This window comes from Mandrillus leucophaeus, unplaced genomic scaffold, assembly GCF_000951045.1.
Source record: "Mandrillus leucophaeus isolate KB7577 unplaced genomic scaffold, Mleu.le_1.0 Scaffold724, whole genome shotgun sequence".
NCBI lineage: Eukaryota > Metazoa > Chordata > Mammalia > Primates > Cercopithecidae > Mandrillus > Mandrillus leucophaeus.
In genome coordinates, this window is record NW_012107853.1 from 424,525 (window position 1) to 451,212 (window position 26,688).

At 50.1% G+C, this 26,688-nt stretch overlaps 2 protein-coding genes across 3 annotated transcripts; one reads left to right on the forward strand and one right to left on the reverse strand.

The window, feature by feature from the left end:
* Positions 1–254: 254 nt before the first annotated feature.
* On the reverse strand, positions 255–26,394 carry KCNJ5 (potassium channel, inwardly rectifying subfamily J, member 5). 2 transcript variants are annotated; one of them, XM_011965430.1, is made up of 4 exons: positions 26,018–26,274; positions 7,374–7,462; positions 5,106–6,052; positions 255–938 (listed from the first exon to the last, which is right to left on the reverse strand). In XM_011965430.1, exons 2-4 carry the CDS (start codon positions 7,403–7,405, stop codon positions 616–618), a joined length of 1,302 nt encoding a protein of 433 aa, XP_011820820.1. In that variant the 5' UTR covers positions 7,406–7,462; positions 26,018–26,274; the 3' UTR covers positions 255–615. The 2 variants fall into 2 exon arrangements, with proteins under 2 accessions (XP_011820820.1, XP_011820821.1); XM_011965431.1 differs by lacking the exon at positions 7,374–7,462 and having other exon boundaries at positions 26,018–26,394.
* LOC105528619 (chromosome unknown open reading frame, human C11orf45) lies at positions 7,724–14,805 on the forward strand. The gene is given in 5 exon segments (XM_011965429.1): positions 7,724–7,872; positions 12,669–12,849; positions 13,848–13,948; positions 13,950–13,993; positions 14,652–14,805. Coding segments are annotated over 4 exon segments (435 nt in total). The 5' UTR covers positions 7,724–7,872; positions 12,669–12,713.
* Positions 26,395–26,688: the final 294 nt, after the last annotated feature.

Below are 26,688 nucleotides of genomic sequence, written 5' to 3' on the forward strand. Positions count from 1 at the left end.
CACAGCAGAGGAAAAGCACACACTTGGCAGATAGTAGCGGAGAACACCACGGGCTGTATGCTCTGTAGCTGTCAGTAATGGGTCATCAGTATCTGATTTAAAAGGAATTGCCTATGTGACACGGATGGACCTTAACCCATGAGGGCTCTGTGAGCTCATCCCAGACTAGAGGTTTGAGCTCCCATCAGGTAAAGCTCCTCTCTGAATCCACGGCAAGCCTCATGGTGGAAGGAATGAGAGGACAAGGTGATGGCTCTCTCTAGATGTCAGCCTCTGGAGGGTCTGTGAGACCCAAAAAAGGAAGTGACCCAGGGCAGGGAGAGAACAGATGCCACCTTGTAACATTCACCATGGGGAAACTCATCCTGGCCTGGCCCTTAGCCAGCACCCACAAGAGGCAGCACTGCCATGGGGGGCCCAGGAAGGATGCCACTGGCTCAGGGAGGCCCTGTGCTGGGAGCTGTGGGGGCTGGGTATATGGTTCCTCCTCACAGCCTTGATGGCTTCTGAGCCCCCAAACAGCACACTCAACTATTCCCCTCCCCTGGTCCCAGGCTCTGCAGTGCCTGTGCTCACTGAAGCCAGTGACAGGAGGTCTTAGGGAGGCTGCAGCCCTCACACCGAGCCCCTGGCCTCCCTGGACCCACCTAGCCTCTTGGGCTCATCGTCTTCATTCTGCTCAGCCTCTGCATCCAGCCCTGCCTCAGCACAGCCCCCCAGCAGCGGGGGGCTGGGGAGGTACTGGAGGAGCCGGCCTTCCCGCTTCATTTCTGCCAGCTCCTTGGCACAGCAGCTGGGTGTGTTGGTCTCATAGGTGTCGTGGAAGGTGTTGTAGTCCACCTCATAAAAGCCCTTTTCCAAAGTGAGGACTGGTGTGAATCGGTGGCCCCAGAGCACCTCTGTATCCATGTAGGAGCTCCGGGCTTGGCAGGTCATGCCTGGGAAAACAGAAGTTACATGCATTATGATGCAATCATCCATCCATCTATTCATCCATCCATCCATCCATCCATCCATCCATCCATCCATCCATCCATCCATCCATCCATCCATCCAATCATCTATCCATCCATCCATCCATCCATCCATCCATCCATCCATCCATCCATCCATCCATCCATCTATCCATCCATCCAATCATCTATCTATCCATCCATCCATCCATCCATCCATCCATCCATCCATCCATCCATCCATCAATCCATCCATCCATCCAATCATCTATCCATCCATCCATCCATCCATCCATCCATCCATCCATCCAATCATCTATCCATCCATCCATCCATCCATCCATCCAATCATCCATCCGTCCATCCACCCAATCATCCATCCATCCATCCAATCATTCATCATCCATCTATCCACCCAATTATTTATTCATCTATCCTTCCAATTATCTATCCATCTATCCTATCACCCATCCATCCATCCATCCACTCATCTACCCAATCACCCATCCATCCAATCATCCATCCACCCAGTCATCCATACATTCATGCATTCCTTCATCCATTCAATCATTCATCAACCATTTCATGAACATCTGCTTTGTGCTAAGCACAGTGGAGATGTAAAGCTGAATACGACACGTCCTTGCCCTGGAGGAGTTCAAGGCATGGTGGTGGCAGAAAATTAGAAACCAACATGCAAGATTCTGAAAGTCATTTCCTAGAGATTGGAGTGAATAGATGTTGGAACAGTTGAAGGCAGGGACTTGGTTCCTGAAAACAGCATTCAGGTCTAGAAGATTGAGATGGGAAAAAGGCAGGAGAGAGCAAAGATAAATTCAGCGTGAATGAACATGGAGAAGCTGACAGGCATTTGGAACATATGGGGATTGTTTTGGGTAGACACATATGGAGAGAGGGCTCCACACTCACATACACACAGGAAGAGGAGCAGACGCACACACAGAGCTTGACTTCTTGATTTGAGGCTGCTCCAATGCCTCGCTTCCCATCTACTGAGCCCGTGCCATGCCTGTGCTATTTTTAGGTGTTGCTTTCTCTCCAGAGAGGAGAGCAGCTTTGTTTATGAATGAGGAGGCCTCTGTGCTTAGGGTCACAGGAAAGCAACTTTCTGATATTTAATCTTCTGGCCAAGGAAGGCATTAACTGTGCTGGTTGGGTGCTGAAGGCAACCATCTCCGGCTCCCACTTTGAGTTTTCTCTGGGAGGGGCTCATACAAACCAGACCCAGGTCCAAGGCTGCTTCTCAGCCCCAGCGCACCCACACAGGTGGGCCCACAGCCTGCCCTCTGCTCTCAGGGATGCCTGCCTGGGCCGGGCCTCTCCCTTCAGTCCTCACCCTTGTTGTCCCCACAGCCTTGGCACAGAGGCCCGAACTGGGCCCTGAGCAGCCTAGACTATGCCAGATGTCTGCAGGCTCCCAGGGCCTTGGGAAAGGTGTGGGCAGGACCTTTCCCCTTTGGGCGCCTCCTGCTGCTCATGGGGTGTGGTAGCAGCTGCCCTGTAGCTAGAGATCCTGCTGTGTCCCTGTCACTGCTCGATGCCTTTGGAAAGGATTCTCCAGGTGTCAGGTATAGTGCTCAGCACAGGGTGCTCCTTTTCATCTCGAATCCTCCCAACAGCCCTAGGAGATCGATTTTCCTCACTCTGCTGACAGGGTAAGCAGCTGGCTCAGACCCGCTCAGGCAGGATACAGCAGAGTTGTGCTACTCAAGCCGAGGCATGGATTCCCAGCCCACACCTGGCTGCATGTGCCTGACAACCAAGCCACCCACATCCAGGACAGATGTGGGCCGGGGTCTCCTGCCCTATCTCCCTGGATCTCCCCTACAGTTTCTGGGACAGAGCAAGCATAGCCCAGGTTGTAGGAGGGGAAGGAGGACAAACCGTGAGGACAAGTGAACGGTGGGCCCCTGACTTCGAGGGAGGCATGGCTGGGGGTGTAGCAGGGCGGATAGCACTGGTTCCCTCCACTATGAGCCTGTGGGCGCTCTCCCCGCTGTGTGGCTGGCGAGTGAGGGCGGCCTTGGGGAGTGGTCAGGCATGCTATGATTTGTCCCCATGTCTCTCACCCAATCCTTTTTGTGACTCCAGAGTGGAGCTCTTCCCCTGAAATGCAGCCTGGGTCCTGATTCTGACCCTAGAGCCAAGGACAGGGTGACCTGCAAGCCCCTAGCTCTGCAGGGGAAAGCTTCCTGCGTCCTGACTGTCCTTGGCCCCGGGGGCTGCCCACCTGCCACCATATGCTGCCTGCCAGGCTCCAGCCCCCAGCAGATGGCCGAGCAGCCCTCTGTGGCACCAGTCCCTGGAGCCTGTCATTGCCCTCTCCTGGTTCCACCGACTTCAAAATGGGAAGGCTTGTGGAGTCTGGGTCTGAGTCTCCTGCCCGGCAGCCAGCTTCCCGGGGTCTGGAAGGCGTGCTTGGCCATCTTTCTGACAGGCCCCTAGTATTTCAGGGGGGCAGAGTGGTGAGAGAAGCTCCAGATTTGTAAGTGGAAGAGCTGAATATGCGCACTCACTGTCTACATAATGCTTTTGAGCTTCAGCTTCGACATCTGTAAAATGAGACTGAAGCCAGCTCTACACTGTTGTTTGCAAGAATTAGAAAAATAGACATGCATAATTCTGAGTGTGATTGAGTTTCTAGAAGCCATCCTTAGGGCCTGACCAGCTGCTCATCGTACCTGGTTGGAAAGAAAGGGGGAGAGAGAGAGAGAGAGAGAGAGAGAGAGAGAGAGAGAGAGAGAAAGGAAGGCACGAGGAAGAAACGAAATACGCAGGATGTCGGATTTTGCTGGGGGTGGGGTGGGGACTAGGATTCTCAGCCAGAGCTCAGGCGGTCCCAGGCCTTGGGATCCCTGGAGCCACCTCACAGAGGTCTGCCGTGGCTGAGTGGCTGAGGAATGGGGGGGTCCTTGGTTACCAGCTGCCGGTGAGTCAGTAGCTGAGCAGGGAGGTGCCATGCTGGCCACAAAAAGGGCATTTTCTTGGGCATATGTGGATGTTGATGCCTCAGTATGGATGCACTGGTGGTTTTTTTTTGTGAGAAAGGAGCCTTGCCTGCCCTGGGTTCACTAAGCCAAACTTCTGCAACAACGCTGAGGGCTGGCTGCTCCAGAGGGGGCCCAGCCAAAAGAGCCCCTCCCCTGCAGCAAAGTTCTTTCCAAGTAAAGGATTGGTGAGAACCCTTTTGAGTTTAGGAAATTCTGCATCCTCTCCTTTCCCAGTGATGAGACTCAGTGGGTAAGGAGAGCGAGAAGTCCACTAGTCCACGGTAAAGAAACCAGTTCGTCTTTGTTTCGCCCTGTGATTACCAGAGCTATCTGAGCAGCAAGCTCTTCTGGGTAGAACACTTGTTCCAAGAAGGGGCAGTTTGGCCTGTTGGAAACAAGTGCTGGCTCTGGGGTCCCCTGCCTCAATTTCCACCCTGGCTCTATCACGCAAAAGTGCTTGCTCTTGGGCAAATAATTTAGCCTGTCTGTGTCCCTGTTTCTTTATTTGTACCTTAATAAAAACTATCTCAGCTGGGCACTGTGGCTCACACGTGTAATCCCAGCACTTTGGGAGGCCAAGACAGGTGGATCACAAGGTCAGGAGTTCAGCACCAGCCTGGCCAACATGGTGAAACCCTGTCTGTACTAAAAATACAAAAATTAGCTGGGCACGGTGGCGGGCACCTGTAATCCCAGCTACTCCAGAGGCTGAGGCAGGAGAATCGCTTGAATCGGGAGGTGGAGGTTGCAGTGAGCCAAGATCGGGCCACTGCACTGTAGCCTGGGTGACAGAGCAAGACCCTATCTCAAAAACAAACAAGCAAGCAAACAAAACAACAACAACAACAACATCACAAAAAACCCCACTATCTTATAAGGCATGCGAGGACATTTGGCCGAATGATAGATGTTTATGGTTTAGGACAGTGCCTGAAAGTTGGGAAGCTCCTGTCAGTGTTAGCTGTTGCTATTACTCCATCTTGAGTAGCAGTACCACTCAAACCACAATTTAGGGATTGAACGTGTTGCCTGTGCCACCCCAGGACTCTCAGGCACAGACCTGCATCTTCTTGGGTCACAGTGGTCTAAGTCTGAAGTGTAAGTAGGGCCATCTGTGGCTAAGGAGGACAAAGTGCCTTACCTGTGGCTTCCACCATCCCTTCTAGAATGACCACGACTTCGAACTCCTCCTGATGCAGCTGAGCCTGCGACATCTCCCAGAAAGGGCTCTTCTCGTTGATCTCGTGGGAGATGATCAGAGGAGACACCAGGAAGAGGCGGTCGTCGCCCGTGTCGAAGCCCACGTTGATGTCGGTCTGGTTCAGGGGGATGAACTCCCCCTCTTTGGTCTGCCGGGACTTGATGAGCTTGGCTCGGATGGAGGCCTCTACGATGTGGGAGTTGCGGAGGTCACCCACCCGGAACATGAGGCACAGCTTCTCGTCCCGCATGGAGATGACCGCGTTGTTGGAAAACATGAGAGTCTCAGCTCTCTTCTTGGGCTGGCTGATCTTGACAAACATGCACCCCACCATGAAGGCATTGACGATGGAGCCCAGGATGGCCTGAACCAAGAGGAGTATAATCCCCTCCGGACACTTCTCTGTGATGACTCGGAAGCCATACCCAATGGTTGTTTCGGTCTCAATGGAGAACAGGAAAGCGGACACGAAGCCACTGAGGTTTTCAACACAAGGGATCCACTCTTGGTCACCAACATGGTCCAGGTCACCCCGGATGTAAGCAATGAGCCACCAAATGAAGCCGAAGAACAGCCAGGTGACGGTGTAAACCATGGTGAAGACGAGCAGGTTGAAACGCCACTTGAGGTCCACCAGGGTGGTGAAGAGGTCACTCAGGTACCGGTAGGTCTCCTGGACGTTGCCGTGGTGCACGTTGCACTTGCCGCTCTTCTCCATGTAGCGCTGGCGCGGCTTCTTGCCCTCAGCCAGCAGGCGCGTGCGGTCTGTGGCAATGGGGACGTATTCGCGGGCCTGTTTGGGAATCCTCTTGGGGTCCCATGGAGTGACTCCAATCTCCATGTCCTGGTTCATGGCATTCCTAGAATCACCAGCCATAGCTGGGATGCTTTGAGTTAAAAAAGACATCATCAGGGAAGTGGGCTGTTCTGATTCACTAGAACACAAGATCAAAGGCCACCCCCGCCCCGGGGCTCTCCCAGGCTTCTCCTCTGGATCCAGGGGTCGGGGTGTAAAATCGTCAAGGGCAGGGGCCTCACTCTCTTACAGGGTTCTTTTGTATCCCTGGTGCCTAGTACAGAGTCTAGCACATAATAGATGCTCGATAGCTGTCTGTTGAATGAATACATGAACAACACCTAGGTGCAAAGTACACATTAAGTGTTAAAAGGGTTTGAGAAATGTGGGAGCAATTTTAAAAAGAATAATCACAACAGTTTATTAAATGTACTATGTCCCATGCATTCCATGTGGATTGTCGCTTATTATCACCACAGCAACTCACTGGCATTAGATATTGGAATTTCCACTATATAAACAACATATTGTTTGCTTATGAATCAGGCTTAATTCAAATCGTCTCTCTCCCACCATCAGAAGGTAAGCTCCACAGGGGCATAAGTGTGTGTTCGTTTTGTTCTGTGATATTCCAAGCACTTAGAACATAGCCTGGCACATAGATGTATTCAAAAAGTACTTATTGAATAATTGGATGGATAAATAAGAAAACAGGGTTCCAAAGAGGTTAAGTGACCCCCAGGCCACCAAATATCAGGCAGAGCTGATATTTGGATTCCTGCTCATCTGGCCCAAGCCTGTGCTGTTTCTTTCATTCCTTACTGTCTCCATTTATCTTGAGGCCTTTTAGCAGCAGACAGAAAGGAAGAGGCGGCACGTGTCTGATTTGTCGACTGGTCACTCCTACCATCTGAGTGTGAAGTCTGAGGCCATCTGAGCACTTACTAAAATGACAAATTGCTGTGTAGGCCCGCCATTAGAAAATTTGATTCCCTGTCCTCTAAGAAATTGAAATGGACAGGATGTTAATGGCCCCAAGGCTCTTCAAAGGGCATAACATGTTTGGGGGGTACCTGCCACACCCCCAAGAGATACCCAGACGCCTGCAGTACAGGTGTCGGATATTTCCCTCAAAACCCGTCTGACATGCTTTAAGACGCTCATGCAATTAGGAAAGACCTCTTTAATCAACAATAACAGACTACATTTCTGAGCACTCAGAAGCCAGGCACTGCACTAGGACATTTCTATCCATTAGCTGATTTAATCCTCACAACATGGTTAGATAAATACTATTATTATCCCCCCATTTTTCAGAAGAGAAGAATGAAGCTCATGTAGCATGTGGCCAAGTGAGGTTCTGGGTCTAAGTTTATCTGGCTGCAGCCCGAGGCCTGACCCATAGCACTCACCACACAATGGCCAGCAGACACTGATGCTCCATGGCTCATGCTAAGGCTGACGACCTGCTCCCTCCAGAAAGTTCTATGAGCTTCCAGCCCTGGGAAACGTCACCTTAGGGATACTATCCTTCAACCCTTCTTCCTCTTTATAAGCAAGCTTTCCCTGAATTCGCAGGTACCCTCCTTCCCAGGTATAGGATCCCCCAGGAACCACCACTTACTTATCTGTCCTGATCAAGGAACACAGAATGCCTAGACTGCTCTGCCACCTGGCCAGCTGCATGTCTTTTCCTGCAGACCTGAGCCCTGGAAACATTCCCTGGCGCTGAAACCCTGTTTAGGTTGTCACCTGAAATACTGAAAGATCAAACATGTTGCTAAACATGTAGGAATTAGCCCAACTTTAGGCCAAGTAACTCCATAACCCAGAGCCCTTGCTGCAGACGTACCTAAACAGAGCATCTCTTTTCTTGCTGTCTGTCATGAGGGCCACTGCAGCGCTCTACATGTAAGTTCCCCTCATAAGTGCTTTGGAACCTGGTGCTTTCTTCTTTGGAATCTCAACTGACCCCATTTGGGGATGGTTTGGGTAGTCCCTTGCAGGAATTCCCCTGCCACCATTCTGAGGGTGACTGCAGCTGCAGGTTCCACCAGGCAGAACACCAGGAAGCGGTGTCCCCAGTGGAACAACCTGGAGAAAGGTGTGTCAACCACTGAGCCGACTGCCTAATGGCAAACCAAGGTAGATTCCAGCTGTCCCGGGAAGTCAGATGACCCTGGCAGGCCTTTTCCTGTGCTGCCTGAGTGGTTATAGCAATTTTAAAGTAACCTTTAAAACATCATATCGAAAGGTCATCTGAAGGGCTATTTGTCCCACATATCCATTGGCCATTTACCACTCTGCATAGGGCCACCTGCTTCCTGCTCCTTCATGTGGCAGTTAACAAAGATAAATGAGACAAGGAGGAAAATGCTTGGGGCTATCTTTGCAGAATCCCAAGCAGGAATTTGCTCTGCCTTAAGTAGGAGACTTCATCCTGAAAACCTGATCACAGACGCTCAGAGATGGTGGAAAATGCTGCTGTCCCAAGACCCCGTGTATTCTGGACACCCCAGCTGCTGGAACCAAGACAGGGTTCCAATGGGGGTGCTGCTGCGGACTCCCTGAGCCACTGAGGTTGGGCAGGGCAGGCACAGTGCCCACAGGAATGAGTCATCGGCTGGGGCACATGGGAGCTCACATCCTCCTGTGCTCAGCTCTTTGGGGAAAACAGCTTGCTGCTGATTTTCTGCACTGTTTCCTTCTTTATTTTTAAACATACTTGCATACATTCTTGTAGGCGAAGGCTTTGTGCTGTACTAGAAATGGGAAAATGTTTTCCAGGAGATTCAGCCCAGATAGGAGAACTTTTTGCGTCCGGCAGATAGGCAAAGGTGGTTTACTTTTGATTTGATATTGGGATGCATTCCTGTGCACTGGAATCATCTGCAGAAGTCATTCCTTGCTCAACCCAGGGTAACATTTGGATTCTAACGCAGTGTCCAACAACCTGCTTTGTGGTCCAAAGAAAAACAAACTTCACTTTCTTTGCTCAGTTTACTCTGCTATAAATCCCAGATAATATTCTCTGCCCCTCCAGCCCTGGGAGCCAACTGTAGGGATTCTTGGAAGGAATACATGATACAAACATAAATATAAATAAAATAAACATACGTATTCATAATCTCTCCTCAAATTGAAATTTAATGCAATATCCCATTAATTCCATTTTAAAGATGAAGAAAGAGAGGTAGAGAATATCTAAGACAAGGAGCTAACGGCCCAGTGGGCAATTTGCAGGGCAAGCATTGGGCTGACTGGCATGGAGCCTCTACTGTTCAGATTTCTTAAAATCCCCATCCTTGAAACCCTGGCTTCCAGTGTTGTGTGCCTATCAAGTCAAAAGGATTTTCAGGGACAATGGAGATGAAATTCTTTAATCAGGTTTTTGAGATCCGTTCTATTAATTATGCACTCATTAAGCACACATTAATTGAGGAACTACTGTAGCGGAGCCCCTGTGCTAGGAGCTGGACATAAAGCAGTGAAGAAGATAAACGCAGAGCCAGCCCTCCCATTGTTGATATTCAAGCATTTCCTCTTTGAAGCTAGGGTTTTTACAGAACTGTCTGTACAGGACAGACAGGGAGGAACGCCGTGGCTGGCCCAGGCAAGCCGAACATCCTAGCTACTCTCTGCAGGACGCAGGGAAAGGCACTGACTTGAGCAAATCCTATCAAGCCTCATCAAGCCTGTTACTGCTCTTCTTCCACCCTCTCCTGTGTCTGCGAATGGGAAGCTGTGCTGAGACATGAAGAAAGCTTTTGGAAAAGACAGAGCTTCAAGTCCAGCAAAGTGGTTTAATCCCTTTGATAGGAAAACACAAGTGGAGAAAGACTCAAAAGAGGCAAAATCAAAGGAAGTTGTATTTCAGATGATGCATTAGTGAATCTGACATCCATTTAGATGGACCTCTGGATTAAGAAGGTCAAACATCATGCACCCATAGGGAGGAAAACTTGGTGATTTTCCTGGAGAGATCACGGCGTGGTCTAGAATGTCAGGAGTCGGGGCCACAGCAACTTGATAAGAGCCTTGCTTGGGGATCAGCAGGGCTTCCTGGAGAGATCACTGGGCTGGGAGTGATTTTTCAGACTCAGTCTCCCTATCTGTGATCACAAACATCTTTATCAATTTCCTACTTTCTCTGTCAGATATGCTGGATCAAAATGTACATTCCCTGAGCTTTGAAACATGGGATGAGGTTGGAGGAAGAGGAATGGAGGAGGGTGTGCTTATGTCTCATATGGAGATATTTGTATACTCTTCTATGGGAATATATATGACTGTACTCATAGGAAAATGCTCCAAACTGGTTGGTGAATAGGCTGCCCCTCTCCCCTCAAGGCCCTTTAGGGTTAGCAGGAAGCGTTCAAGGTGTTACACTTGAATGTAACACCAGAATACATGCTGGTGACAGGGAAGGCACTTGTAAGTAGGCAGAATTCCAAGACACCCTGGTGATTCCTGCCCCCTTGTATACACCCCCTGAGGAACCCCAGGAAATCCTCACTCCCATGACTGGGGCATGTCATATGGCAGAGCTGATTTGAAGAAAGTTAGTTCATCGGGGGTGAGCTTGACCCAGTCATAAGCCCTTTGAAGGCATTGGGCTTTTTCTGAAGTAGGAGATTCGAATTATTAGAGGAATTAGACAGAGGGAGGTTCTCTTCTGCTGGTTTTAAAGATAGAGGGGGCCACAGAGCAAGGAATGTGGGTGACCTCTGGGAGCTGAGAGCAGCCCCCAGCTGAGAGCTAGCGAAAAAATGAGGACTTCAGTCCTACAACCACAAAGACCTGAATTCTGCCAGAACCACAGGAGCTTGAAGGGGGCCCTGAGTTCCATATGAGAATGCAGGCCTCGCTGACACCCTGGTTTTGGCCTTGTGAGAACAGAGCAGAGAACACAGTCGCATCGAGCCTGGACTTCTGACCTACAGAACTGTGAGCTAATAAATGGGTGCTGTTTCCAGCCATTATGCCTGTGGTCATCTGTTATGGCAGAAATAGAAAATTCGGTACAGAAAGGGTAGTCGGATCAAAAACAGTGAGGAAGGCTGACTCTGGCATCAGATGACCTAGGTTCCTATTTTGCCTGGAGCTGAGGCACATTTGGAAAAGTTACTTCTCTAAGCCTCCGTTGCTTTATTTGCAAAATGGGGATAACAGTACTCACCAAGAAGAGCTGCTGCGAAGATGAAATGAAAAGTGTGTGTACAGTGCCTGGCTTACGGGAGCCCTCCTGAGAGGTAGTTCTTACGATTTTCCACCAGGGGGCAGGGCTGGGAAAAGGCGTGGGGCTGAGGGGCCGGAGTGCTTCAAACAACTCAAGGATAAGGAAGGAGAATCAAGAAGTCCCGAATTCCTACGGAGTGTCTGCATCGTGCTCCCACTCCCAGGAGAGAGACGTTATCTTCAGTTTACAAAAGCGGAAAACAGGAGAGAGTTTAAAAACCTCGCCCGGAGTCGCACAGCTAGTGCTGCAGGCTCTCCGGCTTCCGCCTCAGCTGCCCTAGATGAGCGCATGCCTGGAGGCCCCGCTCGGCTGCAGCGCCGGTGGGACCGGGAACCCGTGCGCCTTTCCTCCCCCCGCCCCGCCCCCCAGCAGCCAAAGCCTGAAGAATTTTCTAAGAACTTTCCCTTTCGTCCCTCCCACGACTAAGGTCCAGGTCCCAGGAGTTTCCCTTGCACCTTCATCCCTGGCCCTGCAGAGGCCTGCTTCTCGCTTCCAGGGTCGCCAGAGCGCCCCTCCCGCCACCCGTCCATCTCCTGGCCGGATCCTGGGAGAGAAGCAGAGGAGGTTGGGACCGGAGATGGGGGCTGAGACTGGGGAAGGGAGCCTGGGAGAGACGGGGAGGGAGGCTGGGACTGGGGAGCCTGAGCGCGGCGGGAACCGGGAGCCCTGAGCGCCGCAACCTCTAGCCTGGCCTCGGAGTGTGACACAGGGGACACCCCTCACTCCGCGGGGGACGAAGCCCCCAGTGGGGCTGGAGAAGGCGATGCTCGCCGCCTGGGTTCGGCCCCCTAGTCAGCTGCAGCTCCGCGGCGGCGGAGGCGGCGGGGCTGGGGGGTGCAGGCTGGGAGGGTGAGAGCCAGGAAGAGCTTGCCGAGAGGAGACAGAGGCCCTGTCCCCAGGGAACGGGCGTGGGGGGGCCTTTGGCGGTGCCGGGGACTCCCCGCCAGCGAGTCTGTCTTCCTTCCAGCGGCCCCAGCCACCTGGAGGCTGTGCCCAAAGCACACAGGTGGACAGGATCCTCGCAGGGGCCAGTCCTGGTTTCCCAGGTTTTCACAATTACTAATCTTAAAACCAAAATTATCTTCACGTGTAGTAGAAGAGGTTTAATGGCGCAGAGCCTGGTGGTAATAAATCTTTAAAATCCCATCAGGTATTTCATTTAAAAACCTCACCATTTTGCAGCTATTTGTTCTATCAACCTAGGTCTGTGTCTATTTTTGAATTGCTGAATGTTTTACGGGTTTACTTTTTGAGCCTGTTTGTTTCATAGCACATGAGGGAGTAGGTGTGAAGTCCCAGTGGAAACTGACACAGGGCTTCACTCATTCAGTCAATTAGTCAATCAGTGAACCCCCACTCAACACCCACTGGGTGTTTGAATTATGTCGAGCTCTGGGGACACTTCGCTGGCGTTCCTGTGCTTTCCATTCCTGGGGATCTGGCTAAAATGCAGGTTCTGATTCTCTAGGTCTGGAGTTTCCAGAGTCCGCGGTTTTGCTAAGGAGCTGCAGTGATGTTGATGCGGCTGGTCCTCAGTGCACACCTGAGTAGCACGACCTCTCTGCCCTGGACACACGCTGCCATCAGCTGGGAGCTGGACAACGTGCTGATGCCTAGTCCCAGAATCTGGCCCCAGGTGAGTCCAACAGGCAATTAGATTGAGGACCCTTGATGCATTCCCTGTCCAAAAGGAGTTCCCGGTCTGGTGGGGAGTACACAGGCAAAAAAAAAAAAAAAAAAAAAAAAATCAGTGCAATAGTGAGAGAGAGGCCAAGGTGCAGTTCTGAATTTGGCGTGTCTGGGGCGGATGAGGAAGGGTCAGGAAGGCCCTGGTGAGGAAGGCGCCCGGTGAGCAGGATGAGGTGGCAGAGCCTTGTGGGCATGAGAACAGGGGAGCAAACAGTAACAAAAGTTCGGGCACGGAATCCCTGTTATGTGCCATCTTTGTGCTGAGTGTTTTTCGTGCATTGTATCATTTAATCCTCAAACAGATCTATGAAGTCTGGTTTAGTCGCCTCATTTTACAGGTCACAGAAGCAGAGTGATTTAGTAGCTTGCTTCAGGCCACGGTTACTAAGCTGTGGACTAGGTTTTGTCTGATTCCAAAGGCTCTGAGTGCAGCCACTGCTGCTGGGGAGGCTGTTCCTCCTGAGCCCTCTGGGTGTGACCAGGTTGTTCTGAGCCCCCGGGGGGATCAAGCCCTGAGAAAACTGGCCCTGGCTGGAGCCAGATCCACACCAGCCTGATCTGCACCAGGGAAGGAATTCATGATTTCCTGCTGTGTGGCCCGCTGTGCACAGGCTGCCCAACAGCTCGAGTCACTTCCCGCCAACCAGGGCTGTGTTCTCCCTCTCCCTCCTGCTCCCCTCCAGCATGCTCCCTATTCATCTAACAGCTGCTCCTCTTATTGTGGTTAGACTTTTTCTAACCACAATACTTGCCCCCAAAGGTCCCTGATTGCTCCAAGGAGATAAGGTGTCCATGCGTCCCAGGTAGCACCTGCTGTTCTGGCAGCATCACCAAGAGTGCCCCGTCGCTCTCTGAAGGTCTGCTTGGACAATGGCGCCCACAGTAGAAACAAGAGCCCTGACTAGCAGCCGCTGATTTCATTCTTAACACGCCTTTACTGGATTCTCCTTCTTCTAAGGCAGGTCTGCCTCTGCCAGGAGTGAGGGTAATGCCTCCTCACTCTGGAATTTCTCCGCTGGGCAGGATGTGTGTGTCATAGTAACCAGAACCTGTGGGTCTTGTGCTGAGCTCTGCCGCCTACACCCGCCTCTGTGGCTGTGTGAGGTCAGCAAGCACAGTTGCTGGATTGGGTTCTTCCGACACAGACACACTCTACATCCTTCTTGGTCCCGTGCAGTTAGTAGGCTTTCTCCTATTTCTATTTAAATGGGATGTCTTAGACCCTCATTTTCATATTTTGATGTAGAGAAACATTTAAAATATTGCATTGTGTTTATTCTAGGAGAAGCAAATATACAAACCCATGATAAATGTGACCAAAACTTCCCCTGGGTTTGGGGGACATGGTAGGGGGTGGTGGGGACTGTGGTGAGCTGTACACACATGCAGTTCTAAAGCGGCAGCCGCGACTCGCCTCTAGTTTACTATTGCTTTGCCATGCCGTGGAGCCAGTACTGCAAGATCCTCCTTTTGCTTTTTCCAGAAAAGCCAGAAATTAAACTTTTGAAGATGAAATTTCTCTTTTTCCATGTTGACCACTAATTCGACAGTTTTTGAAAAAGTGAGCAAGCCATGGAAGATCTCTGTGTGAGTCAGATTCAGTCTGTCAGCTGCCGGTTTGTATTTCTGGCCTAGGGAGTCAGAGAAGCCTTTTCCTCCCATGGATACGTTGGGCTGCTTTGTGAGTTAGGCTGAGAGTGGTGGTAGGAGTTGTGGTAGTGCCACTAGATTCCTCTCAGCGCCTCCCTGTTTGCACTAACAGATCTGCCACAAACATTACCTGCCAGTCCTCAGGACAATGAAGGCAGGAGGCCCGGCAGGAAGAGAACTCAATCTGCAAGGCCCATGATAGCAGAGAGGGCCACCTGGGCTGCCCCCTCAGTGCCCATCAGTCTGGTTCCCGTGGTCCCAACTAGCTCTATCTCCTTGCCAACAGCCCTGTGCTCCCCAGCCCCCTCCACCATGCAGATGGCTGCTATGACATCCCTGTTCCTTAAAGTGTGGGGTTCCTTGCTGCCCTCTCCTCCCTAACTGGCACCCCGTGCAAACCTGCTGCAGAGAACAGCGTCTTGGGCAATGGCAATAGTCCTCCAGTTCACCAACAGTAAAAATGGTCTCAATGGGGAGAGATTTCTGACTGCAAGCGCTCTGAGTCCTTCCAGAGGAGGGCTGGAGAGACAGGAGAGGGGATCAGGCGGCCTCCTGAGCTGGTTCCTGGCGCCGATGTAATGGATGCTGATTATCAGCGGTGAGGGCATCCCGGAAAGGATGGAAAGGACTGCAGAGCTGTGCGAGATGAGTGGGATGAGGCCGCAGGTGCTGATTTTTATGCCCAGGATGCTCCTGGCTGTCATGGACTCCCAGGGCTCCAGGCATGCATAGCTCTTTCACCTCTTCTCCAAGCAGAATGCCCCAGAAAGGCCACCTCTATTATCCAGAGTGGCTAGAGTCTCCGGTGGCTGTGCGCGGGGACTGAGGGCCGGAATCAGGGCAAGGGGCTTTCAGTGAAACGCAGAGCCAGGCAGGGACAGCGCGGATCTCAGAACAGTCTGTGTCAGATGGGACACTTCATCCCCGCGGAGCTGTCCGTGCACACGATGTTCTCTGATTGCCAAGCTGTTAAGGGCTCCGTGGAAGGGAGCTGCTGGGAAGGCAGAGGAGGCATCTCAGGAGGGTGAGGGGCTCTGCTGCATCGGCCTTGCTCACACCGACCATCCCTGGGGAGCTGTCACTGGCACCCAGGTCTCCCCTTCTCAGCGTATCCTGTGCCTCCATTCTGGGCTGCCTCTGTCCCTCGAAGGGGAGCTCCCCACATGGGTGGGATTATTGTTGAGAACAAAGTTAAGGTGTTGACAAGGATGCAGGACTGAGGTTGATCCCAGAGTCACTCAGTTGTCCCTCATTTTGCTCAGAGACACCCTGACCAGGACAAGCTCTTTAGGGAGCATCTTTCCTGTCTGTGCCACATTCTCCGTGGCCTTTGCACTCTTTTTGCTTTTGCTTTAAACACGTCGTCAATTCATTGCCTGCACAGCTTGGACTGCCTTTTGGTTTTTCTTTGCAGAACAGCTCTGGAATTGAAGTGTGTGTGTGCGTGTGTGTCCGTGTGTGTGTGTGTCTGTGTGTGTGTGCGTGTGTGTGCACGTGTGTGTCTGTGTGTGTGTGTGCACGTGTGTGTCTGTGTGTGTGTGTGTGCGCGCTGGTCTGGACTAGGAGCCTTACGTGTGTTAACACACTTGATCAGCTCAGCAACACTGTGGAATAAGTGTTTTATGTCCATTATTCAGATCAGGAGACTGAGATTCAGAGCAGGGAGGGAACTTGTCGGAGACCACATGGGTCGCAAGCAGCAGAACCTGGGTTTGAACTGACAGCGGCCTGACTTCAGAGCCCACGCTTTCCCACGCTCCTACTGCACACCCATTGGAGTCCAGCCATCTTGGTTCTGAATCATAACCCTGACTCTCCTGGCCACATCCTGTGCTCCACATTACATGTTACTCTATAGGTTACCACCCTGGGTCTCTTTCCTATATAAGACATAGAAATACTACTTGTGGAAATCCTAATGTTCCTGACATCTCTGCCATTTTATCATGAAAAATCCTATCCTACCAAATACTGGTGTAATGTACTTGGCCTCCCTGGATTGGATTGGTATAGGTTAAGGGCAGATATAAGGTCTCAAATAATCCCGGTATTCCTGTATGTGGAGTTATTATTATGGAATAATAATGGCAGTTTGCGTCTCTGTTGGGCTCTTCCAGCTCCGGTGTTGGCTCATGAGAATCCTATCACATTAGTCCCCTTTTATAGTTGGATAGTGGGGCTTGCCAGAAGGCACACTAATTTGGGTTAACTCGTTCCCAGGATTCTGGCATTGTAGACACAGAAACACCTACTGTGGAGTTTTGTGTAATATAAACACGGAAAGATTTAGCAATAAGTCTGCCAGGCGGTCCTGACTTCTGGCTGCACAACAAAGGGGGGCAGTTGGTGCCAAATGGGGCAACAGAAAGTGAGTTTGGGGCCTGCAGAGCCTCGGGTAGCCCAGACAACCGGGAGAGAATGGGCTGCTTATTCCAACTCCATCCTTGGAGGATTCCCCACCACAAGTCTAAGGAAGTAATAAAACCTCATGCATTATTTTCTGATATCTGGAGAGAAACACGTACCCTAGAAATGCTGTGGACTGATTCCACAGTTACTTTGTCATTAAAGAAACCAAAATACTGAGAGGTCACCATAAACACAAAAAGGCAGAGAGAGAAGGATTAAATGGTGTTTCATGTAAGGATTTTTAAAGGGAGGCAGAATTCTAGTCTGAAAGGAGAGCAGGCAGATCTGGCATTTTGCTTGAGGAGTTCAATTCTTTGGAGAAAATACAGAGACAAAAAGACCATTTTGATGGTATTTAAAATATCCCTCTGTCCAGCATATCTAAGTGAGTCTAAATATATTCAGCAGTTTTTTAAAGGGCAGATATCAGGCCCGATTCAAGGTATGGAATATAGATTTGAAAGGCTTAGTGACAGGTGAGTGCCTTTCAAGTAACTTAGCATCACAGATGAAGCCCGTGATTGAGCACTGTACCTATGGAGCAGGCGCGTGAGCTTGTGACTGAGCTTCCCACCTACCAGCCTCCCATTTGCTTAGGATGAGTAGTTTTCTGCCCTCCTTGGTGAGCCGCTGTGGGCCACTCGCCACTCCTTACACCCCTTCCCTTTAGTACTTAGCTGTGGCTTACTTGCAAAATCCACATGCACCCTCCTGGATCCCACAGACGATGTATGAAAAATCATGGCCATGAAAAGGGCACGGAAATCAAATTAATTAATTTTGCCTTTTCCCCACATTTGTTTCTGTCTGTCTGGTACTTTTCCTTTTTAAGCCTACCATCTCTTTGAAAGTGAGCCGCACAGTGATAATCCATTTTCCTCATTGTAACCCCACAGTGTATGTATTCCACATTAAATAATAAAAGGGATTAATAATTAAATCAAAATGAAAAACCACTTGTTTCCTCTCTATAACCCAAGGGACAGATTTCCTGGGCTGGTGCCAATTTATCAGTGATGATTAGGCAATATGAGGTAGAAGTGCACAGAGATGACAGCCTGAAAGCAAGGTAATTAGAATTTGAATATATTCATATACAAGTGAACAGGATCAGATGGTGCGGGAAGGTAAATGTGAGAAAGAGCCAGGGAAACTGGACATAACAGGTAAAATCCCAATAATTATAGCTACCTACTGGGGCTGTACCATATACCCAATTTTATTCCAAATGCTTTACATGTATAAACTCATTTAATCATTTCAGAAAAGGTATCAGGTAGATACTGTTCTCCCCATTTTATAGATGAGAAAACTGAGGTGCAGGAGGGTGAGTCAACTGTCCTGAATCTAGTAAGTGATTGATCTGGATTTGAACTCAGGTTGAGTGACCCTTGAGTCACACTCGATGTCTGAGCAACTCCACAAAAATGGAATGCTTAAATGATCCAGGAAAGAGGAGAGAGACAAATACCGTGGGAGAAGAAATGAAACAGAAAAGTCTGGTGAGAATAAGAGAAAAACAATGTGAAAGAAATAGGAAAGGCCGGCAGTGGTGGCTCAGACCTGTAACCCAGCATTTTGGGAGGCCGAGGCACGTGGATTACCTGGGGTCAAGAGTTTGAGAAGAGCCTGGCCAACATGGTGAAACCCCAACTCTACTAAAAATACAAAAAAATTATCTGGGCGTGGTGGTGAGCACCTGTAGTCTCAGCTATTCGAGATGCTGAGGTATGAGAATCCTTGAACTCAGGCAGCAGAGGTTGACAGTGAACCGAGATTGCACCACTGTACTCCAGCCTGGGTGACAGAGTGGCACTCTGTCTCAAAAAAAAAAAAAAAAAAAAAAGAAAGAAAAGAAAAGAAAGAAAGAGAAAGAAAGAAGAGAGAAAAATTAGAGTAAGGAGTTGAGAATGAAAGAAGGATAAAAAAAAAAGCACAGGATAAGGAAAGACAAAGTGAAGTGTAAGCGGATGTGGGCATCAGAATGAAAGCTGAAGAAGAAGAAAGAACAAACAGATGAGAGACCCAGCTGAAGGGAACTGCGTCTTGGTGCTTGCCATGGGGTACTGCTCATGTGCTATCTTATTTGACTTTCCCATGGCATTTCAAGGTAGGTATTACCAGACACGTTTTACAGAAAGAGAACTGAAGGTCTGAAAGACTAATGTCCAAGGTCACACGATTAGTGACAATTACAAAATGCCAAAGAGAGAAACTGAAGAATAGCAAATAAATGGAGAAACATACTGTATTCATGGATTGGAAGACTCAATATAGTAAAAATGTTGATTCTGTCTGAATTCGTATACAGATTCAATGCAATTTCTATCAAAATATCACAAGATTTTTTACAGATATAGATAAAATTATTCTAAACTTATGTGAAAAGGTAAAGCTACTAGAATAGATAAAACAATTTTGGAAAAGAATAAAGTGGAAGGAATCAGTCTATACAAGTTCAAGACTCATTACATAACTGCAGTGATCCAGACTATGTGGTATTGGCAGAAGGATAGACACATAGATTGATGGAACAGAACAGAGAACCCAGAAATAGACCTTTGCAAATATGCCCAACTTATTTTTGACAAAAGTGCAAAAGGAATTCAGTGGAGGAAACAGTCTTTGCAACAAATGGTGCCAGAGCAATTGCACATTTTTAGGCAAAAAAAAGAACCTTGACCTAAGTCTCAGACTTTATACCAAAGTTAATTCAAAATGCATCATGAACTTAAATATAAAACAATAAAACTTTCTAGGGAAAAACATGGGAGACACTCTTCAAGATCTAGGGCAGGCAAAGAGTTCTTAGACTTGACAACAAAAGCACAATCCATAAGAAGAAAAACTGGTCAATTAAACTTCCATCAAATTAAAAACACTTGCTCTTAAAGACTGTTAAGATGGAAAGGCAAAATTACAAAGTAGGAGAAAACATTTGTAAATTACATATCTGGCTGACAAAGGACTGGTATCTAAAATATATACTTAAAAATTCTCAAAACTCAACAGAAACAACAACAAAAGCCAATCAAATTAGAAAATGGGCAAAAGACGTGAGAGGATATCTGGAGGGCAAATAAGCACATAAAAAGATGGTCAACAGACCAGGCATGGTGGCTCACGCTTGTAACCCCAGCATTTTGGGAGGCTGAGGTGAGCAGATCACCGGAAGTCAGGAGTTTGAGACCAGCCTGACAAACATGGTGAAACCTCGTCTCTACTAAAAATACAAAAATTAGCCAGGCATGGTGGCACGCACCTGTAGTCCCAGTTACTTGGGAGGCTGAGGCCAGAGAAGCACTTGAACTCAGGAGGCAGAGGTTGCAGTGAGCTGAGATCACACCACTGCACTCCAGCCTGGGCGACAGAACAAGGCTCTGTCTAAAAAAAAAAAAAAAAAAAGATGGTCAACGGCATTAGTAATCAGGGAAATGCAAAATAAAACCCCAACAAGATAGGACTAGAATGGCTAAAATAGGAAATAGTGACAATAACAAATATTGGCAAAAATGCAGAGAACCTGGATCACTGATACATTGTTGGTGGTAGTGTAAAATGGCATAGTCACAATGGAAAACAGCTTGAGAGTTCTTTGGGAAAAACAAAACTAAACATACAACTACCAGATGACCCATCAATTACACTTCTGGGCATTTATCCCAGAGACATGAAAACCTATGTACCTGTGTTCACACAAGAACCAGTACACAAATGTTCATAGCAACTTTATTCATAATTGCCCCAAAGTGGAAACATCCCAGATGTCGTTCAGTAAGTGAATGGTTAAACAAGCAATGGTACCCTCCTACTATGGTACATTCCCACTACTCAGCAATAAAAAAACCACACACACACACACACACACACACACACACCCCTCACCCCCAGCCCCAACAAGCACACAGGCACACCCCTGAATGAATCTCCAGAGAATTTTGTTGCGTGAAAAAGGCCAATCCCAAAAGATTACATACTGTATAATTCTACTTCCGTAACATTCTTGAGATGACAAATACAGACAAATGATTGCCAGAGGTTAAGGAGAGGGCGGGGTGGGATGGAAGTGGGCGTGGCTATAAAAGGGCCACAGAAGAGATACTCCTGGTGACAAATGTTGTTTTCTTATCAGTTATGTGTTCGTTTTGATGGTGTACTACAGTTTTGCAAAATATTACCACTGAGAGAAACTGGATGAAGGGAGTGGCAGATCTCTGTTCATTATTTCTGAAACTGCATGTGAATGTATAATGATCTCAAAATCAAAGCGTTTAGTGGAAAAATAAGGAATGACTGCAGTAAAGAGATGGAGTTAAAGAAGCATAAATGCACTAAACGGCATCCATGATCAAGAGAATGAGTAAGGCCGGGCGCGGTGGCTCACGCCTGTAATCGCAGCACTCTGGGAGGCCAAGGCGGGCGGATCACAAGGTCAGGAAATCGAGACCATCCTGACTCACACGGTGAAATCCCGTCTCTACTGAAAATACAAAAAATTAGCCGGGCGAGGTGGCGGGCGCCTGTAATCTCAGCTACTCGGGAGGCTGAGGCAGGAGAATGGCGTGAACCCGGGAGGCGGAGCTTGCAGTGAGCCAAGATTGTGCCACTGCACTCCAGCCAGGGGGACAGAGCGAGACTCCGTCTCAAAAAAAAAAAAAAAAAAAGAGAGAATGAGTGAAAAAAAGACAAAAATGGAGGGGAAAAAAGAACCAAACTGAGAAAGAGAGAGAGGGAGAGGAAGAGAAAGGAAATAAAATGTGACGGAGCATGAGTATTTAGGAGGAGTCAGGGGACATTGAAAGAGACGCAGGAGAGGTGGTCGGGGCTGGGGGCAGCCGCAGGCCCAGGCCTCCCTCCCTACTGCCCTGTGTCTAGCCTTGGCTCTCTCCTCTCCAAACCACTCCCTGGGCCCCTTCTACCCTTTCACCAGCAAACCTGTTTCTCAAGCCCCCTTAGAAGCCTTCCCTGCTCCCCCAGGGCAGCCCGCCTTCACCCCTGCGGCTCCTGTGCCTCTCCGTAAGGGCACGCAGCACCAATGCTGGAGTCTCTCCGGGCAGCTCTGCCGCCCCCAGGCAGTGGTCTGAGAGCTCCTCGGGCGGGCGGCAGGCCTGGTGTGTAAGATCCGCGCCCCTCCCCCGTCTAACTCAGGTGCCTGCACAAGGTCTGGCCTGTAATAGGAGCTCCCCACTCATGTTTTGAGGGAGTTCATCTGGAGAAGGACACTTCACAAAGCAGCCTGACTTGGCAGGGGAAGCTTTCACACTGTGACATCCAGTGGGCCGGTTCCTGGGGCCTGGCACCCATGGCTTCTGCTGGCACTGCTGGACAATCCCCCTTGCTGGGGCAGAAGCAGCACCTCCCACTGCCCCGGGCTCTAGGCACCAAGTCCTCAGCAGTGCCCTCCTCCCTGGGGTTGGGGGAGTGGGGGGCACACTCTAAGGGGGAGATACAGGTTTGGTTCCAGGAAGCATCTGAGGTCCTGTTGGTTCTTGCACTGCGCCCCACTCCCATTTTCCTTTCTGAGCAGCAGGAAATAACGTAAGATGATAGCATTGGACCTCCCTGATTGTAAAGTGGGGTGCCTGAAACCTGAGAGAAGGTATAGTGTGGGCAGCACACCCAGTCCCGGACCACCAAGTCAGAGGGGAGGAGAATAAGACTCTGAGTTTGCTCTCTCCTTCCCTCCCCAACCCCTCCATTTCTCCCCAACCCTCACCCTTTCCTGCCCCCAAACTCTCTGGCCATCCTATTGATTGATCCCTGGTGACCAGGAAGTGCCATTGCCACCTGCCAGCTGGTCAGATGATCCATGACCTTTGCCCTCAGCTTGCTCTGGTCTGGAACGATAATGGATGTTAACAGTTTAAGCACTAGCCAGGATCTCCAGGGTCACATGTTAAAGCTTTGGCTCTACCATTTAACTTAGCACGGCTCTTGGCAATGGTTCCCGCCATCCTGGGCCCTGCTGACTAGAATAGCTCCCTTATCAGAATGTCAAGGTAGGAGGAGTTAGATAAGCTGCTGCTGCCCAGGCAGGGCCTTCAGAGGCAGCCGCTTATGCCAGCCCTGGCTGGCAGAACGTCAGAAGGGGAAGCTGTCCACTCTGTTTTAAAACAATTCCAGAGAAAGCCACTCCACAAGTCTTTTTGAAAGATACACTCAGGTATTCTTATTCAAATAGCTCACTACATTCCTCTGAACTGGAACTCCCATTCTTCTTGTTTTTTCTTTAGAAAAAAAAAAACCAGAAAGATTTCTCCATGTCTGACAACTATCTTAACAGTTATCTGATGACGGATCCGCTCTTGGAACACACTGCCAGCCCTCAGTGACCTGTCTATAGCTCACACACAGTGAACATTTTCATCCAAAAATAGCCCCTTTGAGCTACCTATGGAGTCCCTGACCCCTGCCTTCTCTCCACCATCCTTCCACCTCCAGCCTAAATGGTCAATCAGTATTGGCTCAGAAAATGCAAGTTTGCTAATATTCTCCTAAACAAAAAGCATAACCCTGCCCCAACGATCACATTCCAAGGTTTTCAAAAATTAATGATTTCTGGCACATGATAGGTGATCAAACGAACGGTGGTTGAACCAGAAAAACAAAAACAACACTGCAGAAGTGGATGCAGTTTTCAAGTACGTGAAAGCACAGCACACACGTTTGTGGCTTCGCCCACAGCAGGCAGGAAGAAGCAGGTGATTTGAAGGGCAAATGGGAACCAGAGACTGGGCATTCTAGTCGTTTCTTCCCTCCGTGGGGGTTTACTTCATCACAGATGACTAGAGCAGGCTTCAGAGTCTCCCAGATTCCTGGACAAGAAACCCAGTCTGGTGCTTGCAGAAAGCGCCAAAGGGATCTAGCTTGGCACCAGGGACAGCGGGGCTGAGGAATGCTGTGACAGAGCCCCACACATGTGTCTGCTGGAGCCACAGACAACGAGCCCTGCACTGCTCAGGACATGCCAGCTGACTCCGGAGAAGCCGTGGTGGGGAATCCCACTAAGAGCTAACTTCATCCCAGAGAAGACAGCTAAGCTTGGGGGACAGCCCCGGGCAGAGTGAATGTGGCCCAGGTTCTCTTTGACCCCCTCACCCTTGGCTCCTCCTCTAGCTGGACTGCTCCCTGGATGGAGCACGTTCATTTTCTGCTGAATGCAGGCAGACTACTTCAATCCAAATGCTGCGTGTGAGTAATGCCAGTGGTTTCTAGCAGCTTTTGGAGAGGCCAGAAAACAGCTACCCCTGAGTGGCTGGTTCCCTTTCTGTTGGAGAGCTGGGTCTAGAACATTGTTCTGGGGACAATCCTTGTGCTTTGTGGAATGTATAGGCAAATTCTCCATCCTTTCTTTCTCTTTTTCTTTTTGAGATGGGGTCTTGCTATGTTGCCCCAGTTGGTCTTGAACTCTTGGGCTCAAGTAATCCTCTCACCTCAGCCTCCTGAGCCAGCAAGTTCTCTATGTGCTGTTTCCTCTCTTTCAATGGTGGCCCTGCTGCTGCTCTTCCAAGAAACACATACCCTGTTCCCTGGGCCTCCCATTAAAGGCCTCATGCCTCTAGGCAGAATGGTGCCATCTCAGGTGGGCTCCATAGTTTAAAATGCCAGCCAAGCGGACCAAGCTCTTTATGCCAGAGTCCAACCATGGGCCTCTAACTCCCACATCATTCGCTCTGCCCTGTTCATTCCTCAGATTCCAGGAAGCCTGAGGGCCTCATTCAGCCAGATGATGCGATTTACACCTGGCTTTGAGGAAAAGCAGGGACATGGGAAGACCAGAGCAGCTTTCACAATTAGCTTTTGTTAGTGGAAAGACCCTGGATGTAAAGCCAGAGGACAAGAGTTTTGGAGATAACAGTGCTGCTGCCACTTAGTGCTCGGAATCCTGTTACCCTTACTCTCATCTGTAAAACAGAAGAAATAAGCTCTGCCCCACAGGACTGGTGTCAGGATGAACTCATGTAAACGTATCTAGCTCAGCACCTTGGTTTCATAAATATTAGACTTTTCCTCACATGGACAAGTGCTTTGGGAACCAGAAAGCCCGATAAAGCATGGCTTATGAAAACAAGGTATGTTTTCGAGTCATATCTAGGAGAGAATCTCCCTTTATGAGCTGTGCACCTGAGGCAAGTTGCACAGCCTCTCTGGGCTGCTATTTTTCACCTGGAGAATGAGGATGATAATCTCAGCTTATTAAAAGGATTGAAGCAGAGTAAAATGCTCGGAATGTTCCTGTTGATCTTCTGGTGTTTGAAAAGGCTCCTGGAACAGGTTCTGGGCTGGCCTTGCTCACCCTGATGTTCGGGGTAGGCCCTAGAACTTTGGGGGCTGGACCTGAGGACCTCCACAGCCCCCGGGGCAGGAGAGCCCTGCTTGAGGGAAGGCGCAGATAAAACCAGGGGCCAACAGCTCTGCAGGGAAAAGCACTGACTTAAAGAGAAGGGGAGCAATGACAAGGCCACCCTTCCCTGTTCCCTATCCTCCTGTCCTCACAGCCTTGACCCCTGGCCTTTCTGAACCCTTTGAAAGCTGTTTAAAAGGAGATAGGGAGGTACGCAGGAAGTGACTCGGGCAGCGAGAGGGGCAGAAATCACAAGGCCGTGTTTCCAATTTGGCCACACTTAAAAGAGAAAGCAAGATTAGGCTGGGGATCTAAGGCTGAGGGGTGCACCGCCCCCACCCTGGCCCTCCCTGCTCCCACTTGAAGGAAGAGTCCTACCAGGTGAATAATGTCCTCCCCACCCCACCCACTCCTGGCCACTGTTGCCTCTCAAACCACTGCTGGGAGATCTGGGGCACCCCCAGGTAGCCCTGGTCTAGTGCCAGAAGTTAAGGTGTTTATGGCTGGGCTCCCAACGCCCAGGGCAGCCTGCAGCCACGGAGATCTCCAATTTCCTGGCTAAACTTGGGACTTGCCCTAAGCTTTTCCTTATCCCTCCTGGCTACCAATCTAGCAGGTTCCCTGTGAAAGCCTGCTGCCCAGCGATGGACACCTGAGGGTGTCGTCCTGCCCTCCAGAACCCGCGAGCTAGGGGAGAAATGGAGGAGGAAAAGAAGACAACTTACTTGTTGAGATCAGAGCTTCGGAGTCCCACTGATGCTAACTTCTGGGGTGTCCCTTAGCGGCAGTGCAGGGGTGCTCAGGGCTTTTGAGGGGACTCCCCAGCCCCTGCCATGACCCCACGGAGGAGCTGTAGCTGGAACCTCTCCCTGTCGTGGGGTCCTGTGGGCAGAGGTACTTAAGCCATCCTGTCCCTTCACTCGCGGTCCCTTGGGTCACTCCCTTTCTCTAGCGAGAGCAGCTGCTGGAGGCAATCTCTCTCTCTCTCTCTCTCTCCTCTCTCTCTCTCTCTCTCTCTGTGTGTGTGTGTGTGTGTCCCCTCCTCCCTCTCCTCTCTCCCTCTGTCCCTGGTACAGATGAATCTCTGGGTAGTAACGCGACTGCAAGGGCCACCGGCATTGGCGGCGGGGGACGGGCTGGGGTGGGGCGGGGGCTCCATGTGATCGGGGACGCCGTCAGCCTGGTAGGACTGGGAGGGAAGAGGAAGGCGGAGAGAGAGCCCGGCAGGCATCCAGCCCTCGCGTCCCCGCGGACCCCTGCGCCCTCCCCCGGCTCCCCCTGCACCCGGCTGCACCCCTGCTGCAGGGTGCCGGGGACGGAGACCTCCGCGCGCGCGCGTGAGCGCCCCATGCCTGTGTGTGAGCGCCGCGTGTGCACGCGTGTCCATGTGTGAGCC